This window comes from Papilio polytes, unplaced genomic scaffold (genome assembly GCF_000836215.1).
Source record: "Papilio polytes unplaced genomic scaffold, Ppol_1.0 DF822178.1, whole genome shotgun sequence".
NCBI lineage: Eukaryota > Metazoa > Arthropoda > Insecta > Lepidoptera > Papilionidae > Papilio > Papilio polytes.
The window spans coordinates 3,788,917-3,808,309 of record NW_013527026.1 but is presented as its reverse complement, the minus strand read 5'-3'; the positions used below and the strand labels follow the sequence as shown (position 1 = coordinate 3,808,309).

General features: G+C 34.6%; 1 protein-coding gene across 12 annotated transcripts in view; it reads left to right on the top strand.

Moving 5' to 3' along the window:
- LOC106106507 (dachshund homolog 2) overlaps positions 1-19,393 on the top strand; it is a 118,632-nt gene that overhangs the window by 18,595 nt on the left and 80,644 nt on the right. For 7 of the 12 annotated variants that reach the window (XM_013287097.1, XM_013287095.1, XM_013287094.1 and 4 more), the window contains exon 2: positions 4,999-5,025. The exons of the other annotated variants lie outside the window; for them this stretch is intronic. In XM_013287097.1, the coding sequence (XP_013142551.1) occupies positions 5,009-5,025 (17 nt within the window). In that variant the 5' untranslated portion in view covers positions 4,999-5,008. The remainder of the gene's footprint in view (positions 1-4,998; positions 5,026-19,393) is intronic. 12 annotated transcript variants of the gene reach the window in all.

The window sequence follows — 19,393 nt, the reverse complement described above, 5'->3', positions numbered from 1 at the left end:
TTATAGTGGCGTTTATACTATCAGCTGGGCGATTGCGATTCTAAAATTTCGCCGCGTCTCGTTAGTATCATTTGATACATTGTTTGCGGTAACGAACGCCATTCTTGCCGACCGGGAACAACTTTATTCATACTAATTCCATTTGATTGCTCGTATTCGTTATTTTTATTGGAACATAGCCCACTACTAACTTAGTTACTTACTTGAATGTGTTCCGTATTTAAAAATAAAAAAATGTTATCTTGCTTCTTACAAAATATTATAAATGCGAAGGTTTAGATGGGTGGATATTTGTAAGAGTTTGTAGCCGAAACTGCTGAGGAAGGTTTGGAAGAGTTTTTGTTTAATTTATTTAGTCTTTTTTTAATTTTTCGTGGACGATTTCGCTGGCAAAAGCTAGTAAAATATAGAGTTTTCTTTACTTTTTTCTTAAATACTCTATGTATTTAAGAAAAAATCTATTTGTAATTTATCACGGAAACTAGCAAAATTAATTTTAAATATATTAAATTGATACTAAATGTCTATATCTTAGAAATTAATTGTGAGATCTAGACATTACATACGACCTTATAGCAATACGAACAAGGACGCTTTTTCCTAATCTCTGCGATGTGCATAAAACGCAATTCTAGTGTAGAGTCGTGATCGAGCAGTGAGCGCTTGCCCCGAGCTAATCGCTTCTGTTGCCAGTTATTGTTACTTCCAGATATATGAATACACACAAACAGTCAGATAGAATCATTGGTAAAATATGTGTAGTTACTCTTACTATTATTATAAATCCGAAAGTTTAGATGGATGTTTGTTAGAGATTGTAGCCAAACTGCTGAACGGATCTCGTTGAAATTTGGAATAAAAGAGGTTAGTTTGGATGAACACATAGGCTTACTAGCTTTTGTTTTTTATTCCACGCGAACAGATTCGCGGGCGTAAGCTACGGATATAATAAAATATCTAATTATGGGTCGTTTATGTAGTATGCATGTTTTTATGGGTTATTCGATACACTTTTAATGATGATTAAATTAAAAAAATCTTCAGTTTCATTCATACATAATTTTATTAAATTTAATTTTTCAACATCTGAAATGTTTAATATAGTCAGCCATAAAAGAGTACTTTAAGTATCTCAAAAGAAATATGGAAGAGAAACAATTTAACAGTCGCGTTTAATTATTTAGGTAAAAAAGTAACCCCTTTAATTAGCGGCGGAGGAACATTTTAATCTCGGCCAAGGATTACAAGTACCGAGCAAGGACTTAAATGATTCAGACCTAATAATTCTTCCCAGTGTTATAAATAAGCATAATAAACAACGCTTCCTGCAAACAACTAATATAAAAGATTTAACGAGATTTAACACTGGTACCGTATTTATAATCAGTAACATAATAACATAATAAAAACTAAATAAAGTCCTAAAATATTATTATTAAAATTAGTAAATTGACATGGCGGGAGTCTTTAATTTTTTTATTTAGTTATTGTTCTAACTCTTATCAAAGACAAAGAGTTATCCAATCATAAAAAACTATCATGGTAACTAATAGGATTAAATTTTGCATTATAAAAATTATGTTGTAACCCTATTTTACTTACAAGCATAAAACATTTAAATTGCATTGTTTCTAAACTTATTGCGGATGAAGGGAAATTAATGTTCCGCGGTGGATAAACTTGCAATTATTTTTCCGTAGAAAAAAATCTTAACGGCCTTGTCAAAAGTTTGCGCGAAGCAGGTGCGGCGGAAGAGTTGCGGCGCTCCGGCACTCAACTTTGTCGATGGCGATTGTTTATTTTTATGATGCAACCGCAAGGGCCAACAACGAGATAAGGTCAGTCGAGTTTACAAAAGTAACGATTCTCCGCACACCAATATGTAGAAATATGCAATATATTCAAAACATTAAAAAGATCAATAAATACTTCTCTACTTTTATTATTCCTGTTTTTTTATGTGACTTAACGATCGATTATTTTTCTAAAAATTCTGGCTACAACTACAACATTCTTATCTAAGTTATTGTCAAGTACGACGTATTTAACTTAAATTAGTAGTTAGGTATCATCGTAACAAGAGTTATGCAGCAACGTTTCTTATTTCGTTTACAATTACAAACAATCGCATCATTTCTTATATAAGGTATTAGATTTCGTAAAATAAACATTATGAAATATTTAATAAAGGCAATGGCCACGGGGAAGAGACAGCCACTCGTATTTACATTATTAAATTAATTCTCAAGAGGGGTGGAAAATAATTATTTCTACGTTTTAATTGAGAGCACTGAAATTTCTAGGCCCTTGAGCAGATCATTGTTGGAGTGTTTCTTTAATTGGCTTAACTCATCGTATTATCAGTGTTATATTAATTCTTCGTTAAAACGTTTCGATTTAATTTGATAACTTTGAAAAAAGAAACATTGTATTTTAACAAAAACATTTTATTTTCTCATCAGAATGTTAAGTTATGTTAGCAACTATGTATAGATATAAATGATTTATGAGTCAATGAGAAGTGTTGGTTGGAAAGAGCTGGTAAGTATTAACTAGTCTGGCAGCCCCCCACATCCCGGGGCGTCACGCTCAATTGATCACATTTTAGTTCAATATTAGCAGCTGTCACTTGTCACTTTGCACTCTGTCACTATTTTTGTGATATAGGAACTCTAAAATTAAATGAAAAATGTAATATTATCTTTTGAAGACATTTACTAATCTATGGTAAGATAGTAATTAAAACTTGTCTTTAAAAAAATACTTATGAACTTAAAATCGTTCACAGATTAAGTCCAACTCTTAACCACTAATCTAACGTCGCTATTATATTGTTTAGACAAACATACACTTAAAAATTAATATAGTAGCTCGTTACGAACGTTACAGATTAATAAAAATCAACACAGATAACATAAAAACAAATTAATGTCGGAGTCCGCTCTAGATGTTAGAATGTTAGATCAAAAGAAATGGTCCGAGGCGTTTGCGGTCAATATATTTACTAGTGATTCGTTACGCCCGGGGCGGATACTTGTGCCGATGATAAATTATGCCCTCGGTCATCTTCAACTAAAAATTTAGCTTGAAACTAACGATTTTAAACCATATCATCTAAAGGAAAAGGATCTTATCGCATAACTTGAATATTACAGCATATTTGTGGAGCTTTAATTAAATTTTAAACTTTATACTGTAGTAATTAAATGTTACTTTTCTTTGCATGCCTTTTCGGAGATCTCAAATGACATTGCGGATTGACAAAATGATTATCAATCACAGTTCAACAGTTAATTTGTTTTTGAACATCATTTTAATAATATATCATTCTGATTTTTAATAAGTCCGTGTTTGTATTTTATTGTTTTCAAAGTAATACAATGTAATTGAACGCCTCTTACCTCTACCCAACGTTTGAGGCCGACGGACAACATTAATGCTGTCAATTTTGTTTACAAAATGTCAGAGCTTAATATAATCTTACATTATTGTAAAATTGGAAACACAGCTAGACAAAAACGCAATTAAGATTTGTTGCATGATTTGTTACATGTTATCGTGTTTCAGTTGTAAAATTGACGAAAAACTCAAATCCAAGTTTTCAATTGTCATGATGAGTATGAACACAGGGGAACACTTAAAATATCCAAATGCAATGTTTTTATTACAAATATAACAATAATTTGAATGGGAAGGGAATATGAAGCTAAATTGCACTTATTTACTGGGTCGCGACGATCAATCATGGCGGCCGAGTCATCAGCCAGTTCAAATGTCAAACGAACCTAGGGTGGCAATAAAAAAGAAAAAACTGAGTTGCCATTATTAAAAAAGTGACTGTGACTTTATTTCCATTGTGATTGCCGATTCGGGATTATTAACTGACTTGCATTATTTTTTGTGTTCTAATATTGATAGATTGGTTTTTTCAAGCAGATTGCTATTGAGTTGTATGTAATATCGAATTGAATGAATCTATTTCTTAATATTACTTCTTACACCTTAGTCTGGTAATTGTGGATTTTTATTTAATTAAGAATAAGGTGAACTTTTTGTGATGTTTCTATTTTCATAATTAAAATAATCAATATTTATTATAATATTGTTTGTGTATACACTTAACTTTTATTAATTGTTTACATGTGATTTACGTCCGATGAAGTTTATGGAATTGGATTCGTTCAATAAAATTGGCTCGCTTTAATTTTACGATTTCGTTTGCGTGATCTGGTCCGTTAATAATCTAATTCATTTGTCCATTGGGAAGGGGCTTCACTTTATCGTTATTATTTTGTATTTGATGGCCAGTTTCATTTATTAACTATTAAATATCTCTATGTTTTGACTTTTCTGCGGGTGTAGAATATTAGTATGTAGTTTTCACTTTAAAGGACTTAGTCCAAGTAACGATATAACACAATTATAGGATGGTTTTTATGATGCATTTCTGTTTTTTTTTACTTGTTATAAGTTAGTTAAGATTAGGAAATGTATGAAAATGTGGAATATATGTTAAAAGTGTCCATTAATATTATATGAAAGCATCTAGTTATAAAACAATAAGCTAAATGTGTAATTGTAAAGCACGGCGCTGCGCAAACGCATACACGGCTAGGGATCGCGTGCAAACGCACAGTATTACTGGACTCAGCCCCCATATTTTAACAACTGTCCTAATACATCTTGCAATGTTGTTTTTAACTGTTTCGCCACATTATTGTTTGGTCTTTTTTGAATGTTTATTTTTAATTTTTGTTTTATGCTGCCAGTATTGTTACATTTTGTACCTTTTTGTATACCGATCAAACTAGATTATCAATACAACCATTCACTTTTGTTGTTACAATCTAGAAATGCAGTATAATTAGAAATAAGTGCATGTAAATTTATCTGTGTGAAAAGTATTTTTTTCTTTGGACGTGTTAATAATTGAGTAAACATTTTTTTGACAAATTTAAAATATTCAACGAATTGGATGGATTTTTTTCTTCATTTCAGGTGCCTGTCAATGAAAGCGCCAGACAGGTATGTCGCTAGCTAGGCCGCGCGATCGGTTTCGCTCGAGCGCAATCGGTTTGTTCGGACGCGGGCTCGGCCGGTCGCTCGGGCGCCACGGTGTAGCTTGGAAGACCACACGACACAACCGCCGCTCAGGATTTTTTGCCACAGTATTCTTTTTACGTAAAAATTGCTTATCAATGTGTTTTTACAATTTATTTGCGATTTACATTGGTCTTTCCAAAAGTATGACCTTTTAAAATGCTATTGAAGTTTCCATTCAATCTTCAATGTCGATTATTTTCAATTGTTTTATACTTTTCCCTGCTTATTTCGTTTACTTGCCATCTGTAAGATCCATATTTATTTCGTGTTGTGATTATTTTTTTATATAATTGTAAATTGGTGGGTGAATTTAGATGTCGTTGTTTTGCTTCCAGGTTACACCTAAAATTAGGTACAGATTCGAACAAACAAATAATCACAGATAAATTTACATTATCCCGTATCACAGTAGAATTTTAATAGATGTAAGCATGTGTGTGTATTTTGTGTATAATTTACTGATTGAAATGGTTTATTTTTATCAAACTTTTGTACTACTTGAAAAGTTTTTACGTATTTACATTAAAAATCAATAATACTTTAACGCATGGTGAGATTTCGATCCCGGTGTGAGGCTGTGACAAATTCGTGATGATCATCATTGAAATCGTAAAGGATTTAACGCCTCCGTTAGCACGCTTCCTTTGTTGGTATCATAAAGCCGCCATTAACATGTTTGATAAAACGTTGGCCGAACAAAAAAGATACAGCGAGCTACCGTAGGCGCCCCGCGGAGAGGCCTCATTGACGATAGCTGCCACGCTGTGCTCTGCTGTGGTGAACAAAGGAAACACAAAGACTGCTGAGTGTTCCGCTCTCCTATTTTGGCTGATCATTGCGATCTTAGTGGCCTTGTTAACACCGCATACGAGCTCTTGTATTATTTATTTTTTACTTCAGTAAAATGCAACGAATATATTTGATTGATTAAAAATACATGATTTGTTCTTTGGAAAAGGTTCTCTTGAAATATTAAGGACAGAAATATATAAAAAAATATATTATCTTCGTCTAAATACTAGTTCCTAAGATAGTAAAGAATAGCACAAATATCCATGAAAATAAATGAAGACTAACACAGTAAGGTATTAAAATCCATTTAAATATAAAACAAATTTTAATAATTCCGGTTCTAATATTAATTTGACAGATGGTATAATCTCCATAGCTGTCGTCATTAGACCAAGGATTCATATTGTTATCTAATGGCTTTAAAATCAAAGCCTACCTATCTCAAAGCTTTTATTTAAATCCAAATGCTTTTAAAAGAATTACGATAATCAATAGTAGTTAGTGGACAAAAGCTTCTTATAGTTTCTTGTAAATATTACTTCTTTAAAGTCGACTTTAAATATCTGTAATTGAATAAGGATGCCATGAATTAAAAGTTAAAAAATAAAATTTACAATTTTTGTTATTTATGTCGTATCTATTTTAACGTAGCTCTGTGACAGAATTTCCTCCAAACAAATAGAAATCAGAACAAGCGATCTGTTTACACGAGACGCCTTTTGTTCAAGGGTTGAATTCAAATAAACACTAAATCGGTAACCCTTTGACCGTCCGTGGGCAATTTTCACTTCGCAAAACGGAATGGAAATGATTTGGAAAAGGGCTGCAACGCTTTGACGCCCTTGTCTTTCTCACCTATGTTATTCTGAAAGCAATGACAATTTATTTTATTTTAGCTTTGTATTTTTCATATACTGTACTTTAAAAAACCCTAATGTTAATCATAATTAGTGAAACATGTTTATTTACCATAGACAATGGTAGTTTTTATTTTTTTTCCACTATTAAAAGAAATGTTTTTTAAAATCGTGATAAACAATATCAAGTCAAATGTTTGAAAGTATAGAAAGGGCATAATTTTATCTATAAATTTATTACTTATCTTTCGGAATGTTATGATTTGTTGGCATACGTGAGTCATGCGACATTATATCGTGCGTTTTAAAAATTGCCGCCCTTCCGTTCATACGGCGCGACGTGGTCGTGGTGCAACTCGGCGCGGCATGTTCGGCGTGAAATCGCGGGAGGTGTCCACCTGTGCCGTTTATTTCAGCGACTCCATCCCTTTGTATGTAAATTACGCTTTCATCTGTAAACACGCCTTTTGTGAAAATCAATGGGCCAGCGCAATTACACGCGCACTTCGTTATGCGTCAACCGAACGGCCATTATGTCCTCGATGAATTTATGTATTACTATTAAATTTCTGAATGTCATATTGTTTAAGCTTAAAAATTATAATTAAATGTATTATTTTTTATGAAATCCATTATTAGTTTACGAGGTAAAGGATTTAACATATTGGATTGCCCTATAAAACCTTCAAGAAGTCTTCGACATTTGTCGTTAGATTTCAGAATACTAAAATAACTGCATCAAAGTTACATTAAGTTCTTTTTGCACCTGTCTTAGTAAGTTTTATGCTTTAAGTTCTGTAGCAGTATATACTATCTTGGGTTAAGATGCGTGGTTAATAAGACCCTACGCCAATTATGTGATGAGTGTCCGGTGCGTTGGTCCTCACACGCCGCACTCACCCACTTGCGCGCGGAGGCGTGATGACAACCCGAACGTAAACTTTCCCTCTCGTCCACGATGCCCCAACTCGGGCAATGCGAGGCGACCCTGCTGACACATTCCCTTTCGCCCCCCGTGACCCACGGCGACCACTCACTACATCACCTGACTGCTGAAACATTTGACCTAGTTAAGAACTGCGTACTAAACTTTAGACGTGTTACTGTCAACATGTCTTAATTTTAGTATATAATTTCATAGGAACATTAAAATACCAACATAATTGAAAAACAAAAAAACAGTGCTATAAAAGTCCCGTGAATTTTCGAGGTTGCAAATCTGTTTTACTAAATAATCTGTTATATTATATAGCAAATGTCTTGTTACCTTTCACCTCCAAGAGCTAAAAGCTGCGCCAGATCATGAATTTTATTAAAACAAACTATATCGGAATAAATTATATTGCAAATTGCAAATAAAAGAAAATTCACATTGATGTCTGCCATGAATATCTGAGAAGATCTAAGATAAATGAATCTATAAAATTAATTGGACAAGTAATCGAAAACTCACAAAGAATTTCTTCATTTCTTGTCCCGGGGAGCGGATACAAATGAGGGGCGGACATTGAATAATTTGATTTCCTTATTTGCAACAATCAATATCGAATAAAATATATTTACGAGAATAAAACACGATACGTTTGATAAATGACACTTGATCCGTATTTCAATTATTGTTTTAAATGACTTTGAAGTTTGGAGATATGGAATTAAATTAACTGTGTTCATACCAAATATTTGCGGGGTGGGGTAAATCGCGATAGGCGTTTTATTTGAAGTGGTTGGTAGAATCATCTCTAAAGTAAATTTGGCAATCACAACTGTTTCATTAACTTTATAATTATTAATTGATATAATTAATTCGTAACACAGAAAAAGCAAAAACTTCAATACAACAAAATTATGTCAAAGTAAGTTTATAAGACATTGGAGACTCTTTAAAACAATTACGTAAAGCATTTGTCATGATTAAATCGGTTTTTGTTTTCTTAAGAGGAGTTAAATTAGTAAACAAACTCAGGTGCAACAGCAATTAACTAACTTCCAAATGATCCCCTCAAAACAGTTAAAGGGTAGCGTGGCTGGGAGCTGCGGGCAGCGGGAGGCCGCGGGGAGAGGGATCGCAGACGGCATATTAGTACAATATAATTGCATTTAGTACCGAGCTGGGTGACGTTTCCTGCGGAGTATCTACTGCTGACTCTTGGAGACAATCGAGTTACGAACACAAACCACCCTCTGGAATAAGTTGCCGCTGATGAGAATATTTCACTTCTTGATTAACTTTCCGAAGCATTTACCCAACTCTCGTCAGATCTTTCGAGAGACGGACGAGTGGAATGATGCCGTTCAGTTTATTTATATCCATCGCGTTTTCGACTTTTGTATCAAGTTAATTAAGAAAGATTCCCCGCTAAAAATAAGCTCGTATTAGATTTTGCTTGTAATTCGTTCTGGTACTTATTTAATTCCGGATATAAAATTTCTGTGATTGAACCCCAGCGGGTGGGGTGAGGGGCGTGAATTCCAACAAAATTAGCACCAGGGGTCGAAATAAAAAAGCGAAGGAAAAATTTAATGAACAGGAAAATGCTCCTTTTTGCAGCTATTCCATCTATTTATCTACATCGGGATGCCCATTACCTTGCTAAGAGAAAAGTTTACATTTTTAATTTAATGATTCCACTTTGTGGAAGTTGGGCGGGTTTCGGCGAGATCTTAATTTGGGGATTTCGAGGCGTCTCGTTTTGTAAATATTATTCCTTTAATAAGACCTCACGTCGAGGGGGTCCGTCGAAGTCCGTGATTACGACTCTCTTTGCGAGCTTCATTTTAGACCTCGTCATTTTGATTGGCGCTAATGAAATTTTTCCTACTCCGCGTCCGCGCCGTATTCTTGTTCTTGACAGTATAATTTTCCGGGACATGAAACGACTCGTGTCGCGACATCAACACACCCTCTAAACAGTTATTGCCGGCAGTCGACGCCAGCTGAGCCGGTGTCGTTGCCGTCTTCATTTAAATTTTTCACTTTTGCTAATGCAATTTCTTATTTTATCTCTTGTGAAGTGGAGTGCGTGTCCCATCTGTAGCGAAATTTCTAAATCGTTAAGTCCCAGCTGTGTTTGTAGAGGCGATGACGTTTCGCTTTTAGCGGCCGTTTTAAAATTGAATATTTGATGGCGCACTCCCTTATGACGAATCCGCAGCGGGTGCGAACGGCCTATTCTGTGGTAGATAATTTTTTCAACGACTTTAACGACATGGCTTGTTATTCTTATATTCCATTACGTTTTCTGAACCAATTTGTTTATCGTTTGGTGTATTACGTAAAAACAATTACATTTGTAAAAGTTAACATTCGACCATTGTAAAAAATTGTATTCTAGCGAAGGCATAAATCCTTAAATTACATAACGTAGAAAATTATAGCTTTATTGTGTTTCGTGTGGCTAATGAATTTTCTTACCCATTCCTTTATCGACAAAGGCTTTAGGCTCGTTTGTACTTTTATTCCTCTAGTATGCATTTGTTATACGACTTTGCAGTGCAACAATTCTGCATGGAAATGAGTAAAAAAAATCAATACCCTATTGTTAGAGTTGGAAATATGAATGTATGTTTTATTCAATCCTTTATCAAACAAGTGTAGCACTCGAAGATTCCCATTATAAAAGCAAATGGTTACAGCTTAGTTCGTTTCTAATTACACAGATAAGCGACGTTCAATAACGTTGTTTTATCACCTTCGTACGTTTGGAATCTAATTGGAATTTTGCATGTTGATATGTGGACTCTTTATTGGTCGATATTATGTTTGCTTTCCGATATTGATGTTTGCTGTAGGAATGGAGGCGAGCAAGTGTCGGGTCATTTTGATAATTGTATGAGCCAGCGGCGCTATCATGATTTATGTGTTATTCAATTTTTTTATTTGTTTGTTCAAAACACATTGACAATCAAATACGTTCATTACCTTTTTCCACGTTATTTCTTAATTCATTAAACCTTACCTCTAATATTGATAATAATTTCTTATCTACCATAGTTATGTTAGCATTGCAATATTATAAACGTTATAAAATTAGCATTTAAATGCTTGAGATGATTTGGGGTATTACAGTTAATTTTAATCGAAATTATGTCTAAAGCAATACACCGGGGTCGATGGGGTCGGCTTTTTTACTAAAACATCTGTTGTGTGCGTCGCATGAGTTTTTTGTTATTTCAAAAGGAGACATGATGGATCAGTTTCAACACATATATGTACGTCGGTCTCTTTGTTGCTTGCTTTATGGCTTTGTAATGTGTTTCTTTGTTTGTGAACGTGTTACAGTCGCTTCCGAAAATTGTAAAAAAAACTTGCTTAGTTCCAACTTCATAGATCATAAGTGACCTGATTTTCATAAAAGCGATGAGATATTCAATATTAGAATCCGTTGTGCATCTTCTATTGTTCTTGAGTTCATATTGCATCATAAAAAATATTAAAAAGCCATTCTAGTTTCCAAGCAAGGCTTTCCAGTCACCGTGTTAATACTGTTATTTTTTACAAACTTAGAAGTGGGCTTAAAGGACAAAGGTATACTTAAGGGCGCCATTGCATAAGAGCGGCGTAAAGTATCACTAAGGGAATCTTTTGTGCGAGTGTGGGAGAGGTTCGAGTATATTCTGTGGAAACCAACGTTGCGTGGTTTCGGAATAGGATTTAGTGCAGATTGCCATTATACGAGATTATCTTATCTGTTACATAAAAAGTCTGTTTGTCGCAAAAGTTTCTTTCGAATGGCACAAATGCATGTTATAATGGCTTACGAATAGATTGGGATTACAGATTTAAGATTTTTTAGCAGTTTTAAGAGCATTTTACGGTTGGTGTGTTTGAGTATTTTTATGTAAAAGATTACTGAGATTACGTATGATAATTTTTGACTAACCGTTTTTTTTTGTTTTGATTATTGATTACACATTTGAACCAAACCAATTATCAAAACTTTCCCCAAATCAAATCTTTAATTAGACATGCACACTGCAAAACGTGATTAGGTTCTGAGTTTATTAGTTCTGACTTTTTAAACGTCTCTACTAAATCATACACGATTTTCGTGACTAATAGTTAAAAAACATCATGATTTCTCATTTCAATGTATTAATTATTAAACGAAAGTAGTTAATAGATTACTTTATTGATATCCAATGGAATTATTCAATAATTCTGTGAAACTTGTAATGTAATATGAAATTTAAATTGCACTTTCGAATAAGTATCCTCATTTTAATTAATTAAAAAGATAAAAGATAACATCTAAGATATTTTAAATGTTAGTTTTTAATAAAAAGATATCAATGACGACAGGAACAAATTACAGAACTTAAAAGACAACGTTTGTCACAAAACACTTCCTTTTAGATAAATAATATAAACCATAAAAATTTCGCGTTAAAATTTAGCAGCCACAAAAAAGTCTAATTCCAAATGTGATTAGCAAAATAAACATAATGAGGCGTCCAGTGATAAAACACCCCCGAACAAAGCCATCAGTCTAATTAAATTCAAAATGTATCCATTTCCTTTTAGCAAACAATATAATAAAGGCGCATTCATAGCGGTTACAGAACGGCGAAAGTGTACGTACTGAGCGTATTGCAATGAAGTGTTGGAAAAAAGACGCGACCGAGCGGGAGTTTTGATTGATCACCGACTCGGAGCCGTTTTTTGTGTGAAATTAAAAACACGGACTGGGCATGCGTTGGATTAAAAAGGAATTTCAGCCGGCCAATAAGCAGAGGGAGCCCCGGCCTTTGTCCAAAACAAATTTGGAAATTAATTTATTTTTATAAGAAGAGAATTCGGACATCGATTCGACATTACCAGCTCAATGTATAGACACAATCAACTTTGAATGTTTTTGCGCCATTTCTATTACGTGCTTAACGTGCTTCTTCATTTGCCAATCAAATAATAAGTTATTTTAAATTGAAAAATAACAATTTAATATACGTTACATTAAAAATGAATGAATTAATTTTATCGTCTTTTTTAACATCTTCATATTCATATTTAAAGATTGGCTATTAACGTTATTGACAGAATATTAAAATGAAAATTTGATTTATTAATATTTGCTATTACAAAATTTAATCCATAAAAATCATGCAGTAAAAATATCATACTCTACGATTTCTTTTTCGAAATGTGACTTGATATAGTTAAGTGAGGTACATTTATACAATCAGAATGATGAGTAGCAACAGTAAGACCACAAGCGTACCACAAACGAGTAATTAAAGCATCTATAATATATTAACATTATGCATACTAAATTCATGGGAGACTTAGTTGAATGTTAGGATGGCTGGGGAGAGATGTGTAACACCCAATACCACAAAGGTAAAGCGTAATAATAATAGCTGTTCCGAGCTTTATGAACGATCAAAATTGCAGAAGCACGTGTATAAAATACACTTTGTAAAGTAGATTTAAATTTTAATACGAACCTCTCAGTCGAGGGTGGTAAGTAATGTCTTGGCGTTGGCAACACATGGATTTGCCTTTTTCCATTTGTTTGATGTTTAACGAATGTAATAAACTTTTGTTAACAAAAATATGAGATAAAATGAGATACTTGAAGTTTAAAAAACTAATTCCTTCATATCTCAAATTGTATTTTATGTTACATATATGTGAATGGTTGGAATATCCATGTTAAACAATCGTAGCTAAGGACTCAGGTGCCGACTGCGGCCGATTTCACAAGACAATGCTTAATAATTTCATTTCACCATTACGTCGGCCATCTTTGCGAGTGGCACAGTTAGAGGGCACAGCGGCGCCCCTCCTCGGCAATTTGCATTGTAACTCGGACCACGTAAAGGCCCTAACGGCCATACCGCCACCTCCTAACTCCTTGAATATATAATTTTGTTGCTTTTATTAACAGCAACTTTGCGTGGGAATTGACGATATCCTTCCGCGGCAAATGTTTATTGTACGACTATAACTCGCTAGATTTATTTTATAGTTTCACTGGAGATTTTGTCCCCGGGGTCGATACACGGTCGCCGCGGACACCTTCGTACTAAAGTCTATAAAGATGACCGAAGCGTGGTCAATAAATTACTTGTAGGATATATTTGCCATTTGTTGTGTTCTTTTAATATGTTAAATACGTTAAAGGCAAAATACATTGTTGCAAAACTATGCAGTATACAAAAAAGTTTTTAAGTCGCCATTTAAAAAGAAAAATAATGCTGTAGCATTAGGGCAAATGTCAGAGGAATAAAAAAAGAAGTCACCGTTGAAACAGGACGGTGAAATAGACGTAACCGTAATTACGTTCCCGGCCTTAATGCAAAAGTTGCCGCTCAAGACTTTAAAAGTTTGTTTTGATGCCTATAAATTAATGTGTTTGTATGTTTTCACTTTGAATCGCTTTACGACTCTTGTATTAGGGGTCCTTAAGTCTATTGATTTTTTTATTGTTACTTATCTTTGGTTTTACTTTGAAATTTGTCTACTAATAGAGTATTCCGCATTATGAGTGAAAAGTTGTATTAATTGTATTGAAAAACTGGATTTAGTTAGTTTAATAATTAAAATTACGTTATGGTTCAATATTTGATTTTGTCATATTATAATTTGAAAGTAATTTTGTTCATTACGTTAAAGACCATTAATATTCTATATTAAAATAACATGCATAGATACACTCTTCTTAAATATCTTGTAAAACATGCAACGGAAAAGTAAAGCAGGGAGCAGATCGTAATTCTTCCGGTAACTTTTAGGGGAATGTACGTATAATTCCATTTCGTGTTTTGAACTCTTTAGGGGTCGCAATATCGCCATTAATAGGTTGTGAAAGGTTTCCTACTGAGCAATATTTGAAATGAACGCTTAGTGAGCAAACTTCGGCACTTTAATGTTTTATTAGGAAAGTCTCTTTGATTTATATTCGCTTAAAAATGTTTTTGTCTTTGCTGTAACAAATTGTAAGATTCAAAAGCTAGTTTAACGCGTTTTAGTGGCTACGCATATTCAAGCCTAAATATTTGTTTTAATAGAATGATGCTTATTAACTAAACAAAAGTTCTTATATACGAATCTATGATATTAGTTTACTCTGTGGCTATTTATGTATATTTAATGTAGTCTTCCTACTCAGATATGCATTCCTGATTATGCGTAAATAATATTGTTCCCACACGAGCAATTGAAGTGCTTTTATGCAGAGCTGAATGAGCACCGACCGGCGTGGATACGGGCGTCTTATTCACCACTTACATGTGGATATTGACACTTCTGTCTGTCGTTAGCTTTTGTTCTAACACGTGTTAGGTTACATACACTCGCACGTGTTTCTGCGTCACTGGTGCGCACTTTCGCGACAGGATTCATTATAATTTTGATCACACACCATTGTGTGTAGACATCTTTCTTTAGGATTTTTAATTTCCGCATTCCACAAATAACATAAAGTAATGTTAGCTAAAATAATGAAGTTAACAAATCAAAATAATTGATTAACGTAAGTTTTCTTAATGCAACATGTTTATTGTGAATTAAAACAGAACGAGGTAATTTGTAAGTAATAAATTCAATGTTTTTTCAATGATGCCGTCTCCAGTTCGTGAGGGAACTCTGCGGAGAGGCAAGTGAAAAGATAATCGCATCGCGCGTCGTTCGCGCGTTATAATTAGTACAAATCGTCTGCTCCGCGCCTACTTCACGTAGACCTACGAATGCGTAGACACTCCTAATTCTCAAATCTGAATATTAATCTTTAATTATTAAAATTGATAATTTAAATGTTTGTAGCATTACGTGGTAAAATCAATCATGTGACCATCTTGAAAGTTTAGTTTTTAGCACTTTGTTTAAAAACTTAGATACACATCTAATTTTTAATTATAAGTTGAAGTATTATTTTAACATTATGTTTATAATTCTGGTCAAATAATTAATGAAATACTATTTGTTACTTTAATTGTGCTTAATAAATTCCCCACTGACGGGTTAATATCAAATCAAGGTTGGCCATTCTAAACGATTCTAAGTGAATGCAAATGGCACAGAGTGTTGTAGTCTCGCGAGTTAATAGATTCCATTATTTATCGCGAGTGGTTCGAATCCGCGTCGCGCGACGATTGATGACGATGCCAGCGGCGACAGACGGCAGAGGAAACGCGACAACGTTTCACCAGTCAAATTTCTAATTATCTTTCTCAAACTCTACTAGTGATCAATTCGTTTCTAAAAGCCAATGCCACAAGAAAAACTGTAGCAAAACGTACAACGAATTTAGTGATTGTAGCATACAAACTAAAACGATATTGAAGTATTAGAAATAAAGGTTATGAAATCATAATAAAATTCCGGAACTCATCGACGATAAAAACAAAGTGAACAGCAGATACGCGGCACCTTTCAGTTAAATGCCACCAAGAATCTATTTAATGGTAGTCGTTTTTATATCGCTTTCCCAGCGATTGGTTTCTACTACTAAGTCGAACCGATCAGTAAACGATTCGACTCGCCTTGGAATCTAAAAATTTTTAGTTTTATAAGAAATGCCCATTCTACGGCGCTGTGAGATAATGCCCCCGATCACCCGATCGCTTCGGTGACGCTGCGATTTAATCAAACAAATTAAGATTGATATTTTTTACAGCGGCGCGCTAAAGATATGCAATGAATATCTTTTTCTTTAACCGAAATCGATTCGATGCAGTGCTTAACCGCGGGCCATTTTTAATTAAAACGGCGTCAAATCATTCGATTCTTTTGGCGAATCCGACCCGGCCAAACGATTCCGTGCCACGGTAATATTGTATCACAACAAAACCTAATTTCGGTCGGGATCGGCTACCGAAAAGTGCAGATCGAATGCGGTGTAAATATGCCGTCACTAATCACACGCCGACGAAAAAACCTTTGGAATTGAATCTAAACATTTGTCTCCTAACGAATCGTGTCGCGCCGGCCGCGGCTCAAAGCAGCGTGATTCGGCACTATGAGAGCTCGTTTCCGAATGCTCGCTGCCCATTCGTTCCCCGGGCGACGCCTACCCGCTAAATGAGATGCTTCGCGCATACCACATAGTTACAAACTAATGAAATCTTACAAACATCTCAACCCATTTTCTTAACAACTTTTCCGAGAGAGCAGTCGAGTTCAAAGATTTTACCCCAAGAAAATAATTCCGCTAATAACGGCCGCGCTCGTACGACTACGTTATGCAACCATAGGAATTTCATTAGATACACACGCGTTTGTTTGTTAAGGCGTTTTCCATTGCTAAAAGTTTCTTGAGGCGGGTATAATTCCTTTGTTTGTTGTTGGGGAGGCGCGCCCGCCTCACCCACTACGTTTTCTAAGTCATCGGGTCCAATTATGCCCCTTTGTAGGTTTTGATATGTAAATTCGCGATTTTATTAAACAAACCGTGATGCCATTCGAAAGCAGCGAGCCGTATTAATAGCTTCTTCAGATTCCTCTAATCTCTTTATCTTAAGACAACATTGGATAATTTCGGGGGAAGTATTCGCCTTTGCGCGCCACGCTACTAGTTCAAGCGAAACGATTCACGCGAGCGATGAGCCTCATACATTATACTCATATGATACTACGAGTATAGTTATTTCAACGAGCTGATGAAACGAATGTATAATTGTTATTGCCGGTAGCAGAGGTGTACAATGGCCCTACAAATTAATCTGCAACGTGTATGTGTTAAGCGATTGTTACCGTCGAAACTACCCATTCGATTTAAGCTTAATTTTTACCCCAGCACTATTAATAATTTACTGAGGACACCGGCAACGTTTGCGCCATATTACATCGCATAAATTAATAATGTCGCTCGCTTGTTTAACTGCGAATCGGATGAGTTTTATTGACAATTTTGTTTGGGAAAGAGCAATTTGCGGGATGGCCACCCAGTGCCACCAAGTGGTCACCAAACAGGGGCCGCGCGGCGCTCGCGAGGGGCGACCACGATATGCCTCGTGGATTTGCAGTATTTGATAACTAAGCCGTTTACGATAGCAGGTACACAATATTGCGTTGCCGCTTTCATTGCTACACTATAGCCGATAGATGTAATTAGCGTTGTAACAAAGCCGACATTTCGTTGATGTGTTACTGAAATAATTTGTTTTGTTTATTGGATTACAATTTATTTACATATTCAGGAATCACTAGTATTAGTAAAAATAATTGGAGTTTTTGCTACTATTACATATTTTAATGTTTTACTTGGTTGACAGAATATGTTATTTTTTTTTACTTTCTTAAATGTTGCGGAAAAGGGTTTATGTAGACATTGTCAAATATACGTAGTTTAATATTTTACAAACAATTTTTACCCTAATTAAAGTAAGAAATTGAAAACTTATGTCACAACAATTTTTTCACAAGACTTTTTTTTACAATTTAATTATTATCGTGTCTACAAACAATCAAATGTAAACAGGGTACAGAGTTGTATGTTTTAATAAAAAAAAATAACATCGTCTCCACACATTCGTAGTTCAACTAACCGATGAGGCAGTCGTTCGTTGTGTTTGCATCGCATAACTGTAACTCGATACGATACGAGCGGCAGTACACAATTGCATTTGGGGTTGCATTGAGGAGATGCCACGTCGCACTATTATTGTTCTAACATTCAATTCCACATCTCTCATAAACTATACTCTGATAATTGGTAAATTAACAGTTATGTATGTTAAGATATTATCAAATCTACTTTAGTATGATTCTAGCTCACTTTTATGCTCTTACATGAAAAATATTTCTACATTGACGTACATAATTTTGGTCCTTCGAGCCGATACAATTAAACTAAGGAAAAAAATCAAACTTATAGAATGAAAAAAAAATCGTATTTGTTAGCGCTCGTACGATGTCGACCCCAGATTTTTTCGATTAAAAATCGATTTTATAAATCAAGATATTTACAGAGATTGTTGGATGGGTTGAGATGTGAAGATAAGGTCCATTCCTCGACGGAACTGCGATTTCGAATGTGGTGTTATCGCGTGCGCGTAAAACGCGTTGTCGCCTCGAATCAACACAAGCTTTTGTTATCGTTCAATTTGAATCCGCCGCCGGCTGCTTTATTATTTTAATGAGAGTCAATTTTCAGGGATAATTGAATGGACGTCGCGCTGCTACGATTATTACTGTGTCCTATACACGTCCTGATGCTGAGCTCGATTTAGGCATTAAATCGATATTTACATAGATAGCTGCACGAGTAGCCAACGATTTTATTGTAATACTCGTCCTGAGTAATTTGCTGCAAACAAAAGATTATCGACAATCAAGGAGATAAACAAGATATTCAGGAAAACAATTGAAGTGTCTAGGTAATCTAAATTTTAAGTGTAATGTTATTTACTTATCAAGGACTTTTCCCATTAGATAAGTTCGCAAAAGCTATGATATAAGTTTACTTCATTTGAATTAACACAAACATCAACTATTAATTACAGTAAGTATTGCCATTATTGGCCAGTAAATTAGTTAATGGTTTAAATTACAATTCCAACGGACTATCAAATATTTGCAGTGGTCGGAAACAGTCGCGGCGACCCCACCTATAATCAACGCGACAATCGTATCGTACAGTTATATTATGGTGACATTTCGAATCTAATGGCGCGCTAGTTTTGCCTATAGTTAAAGTTGACTT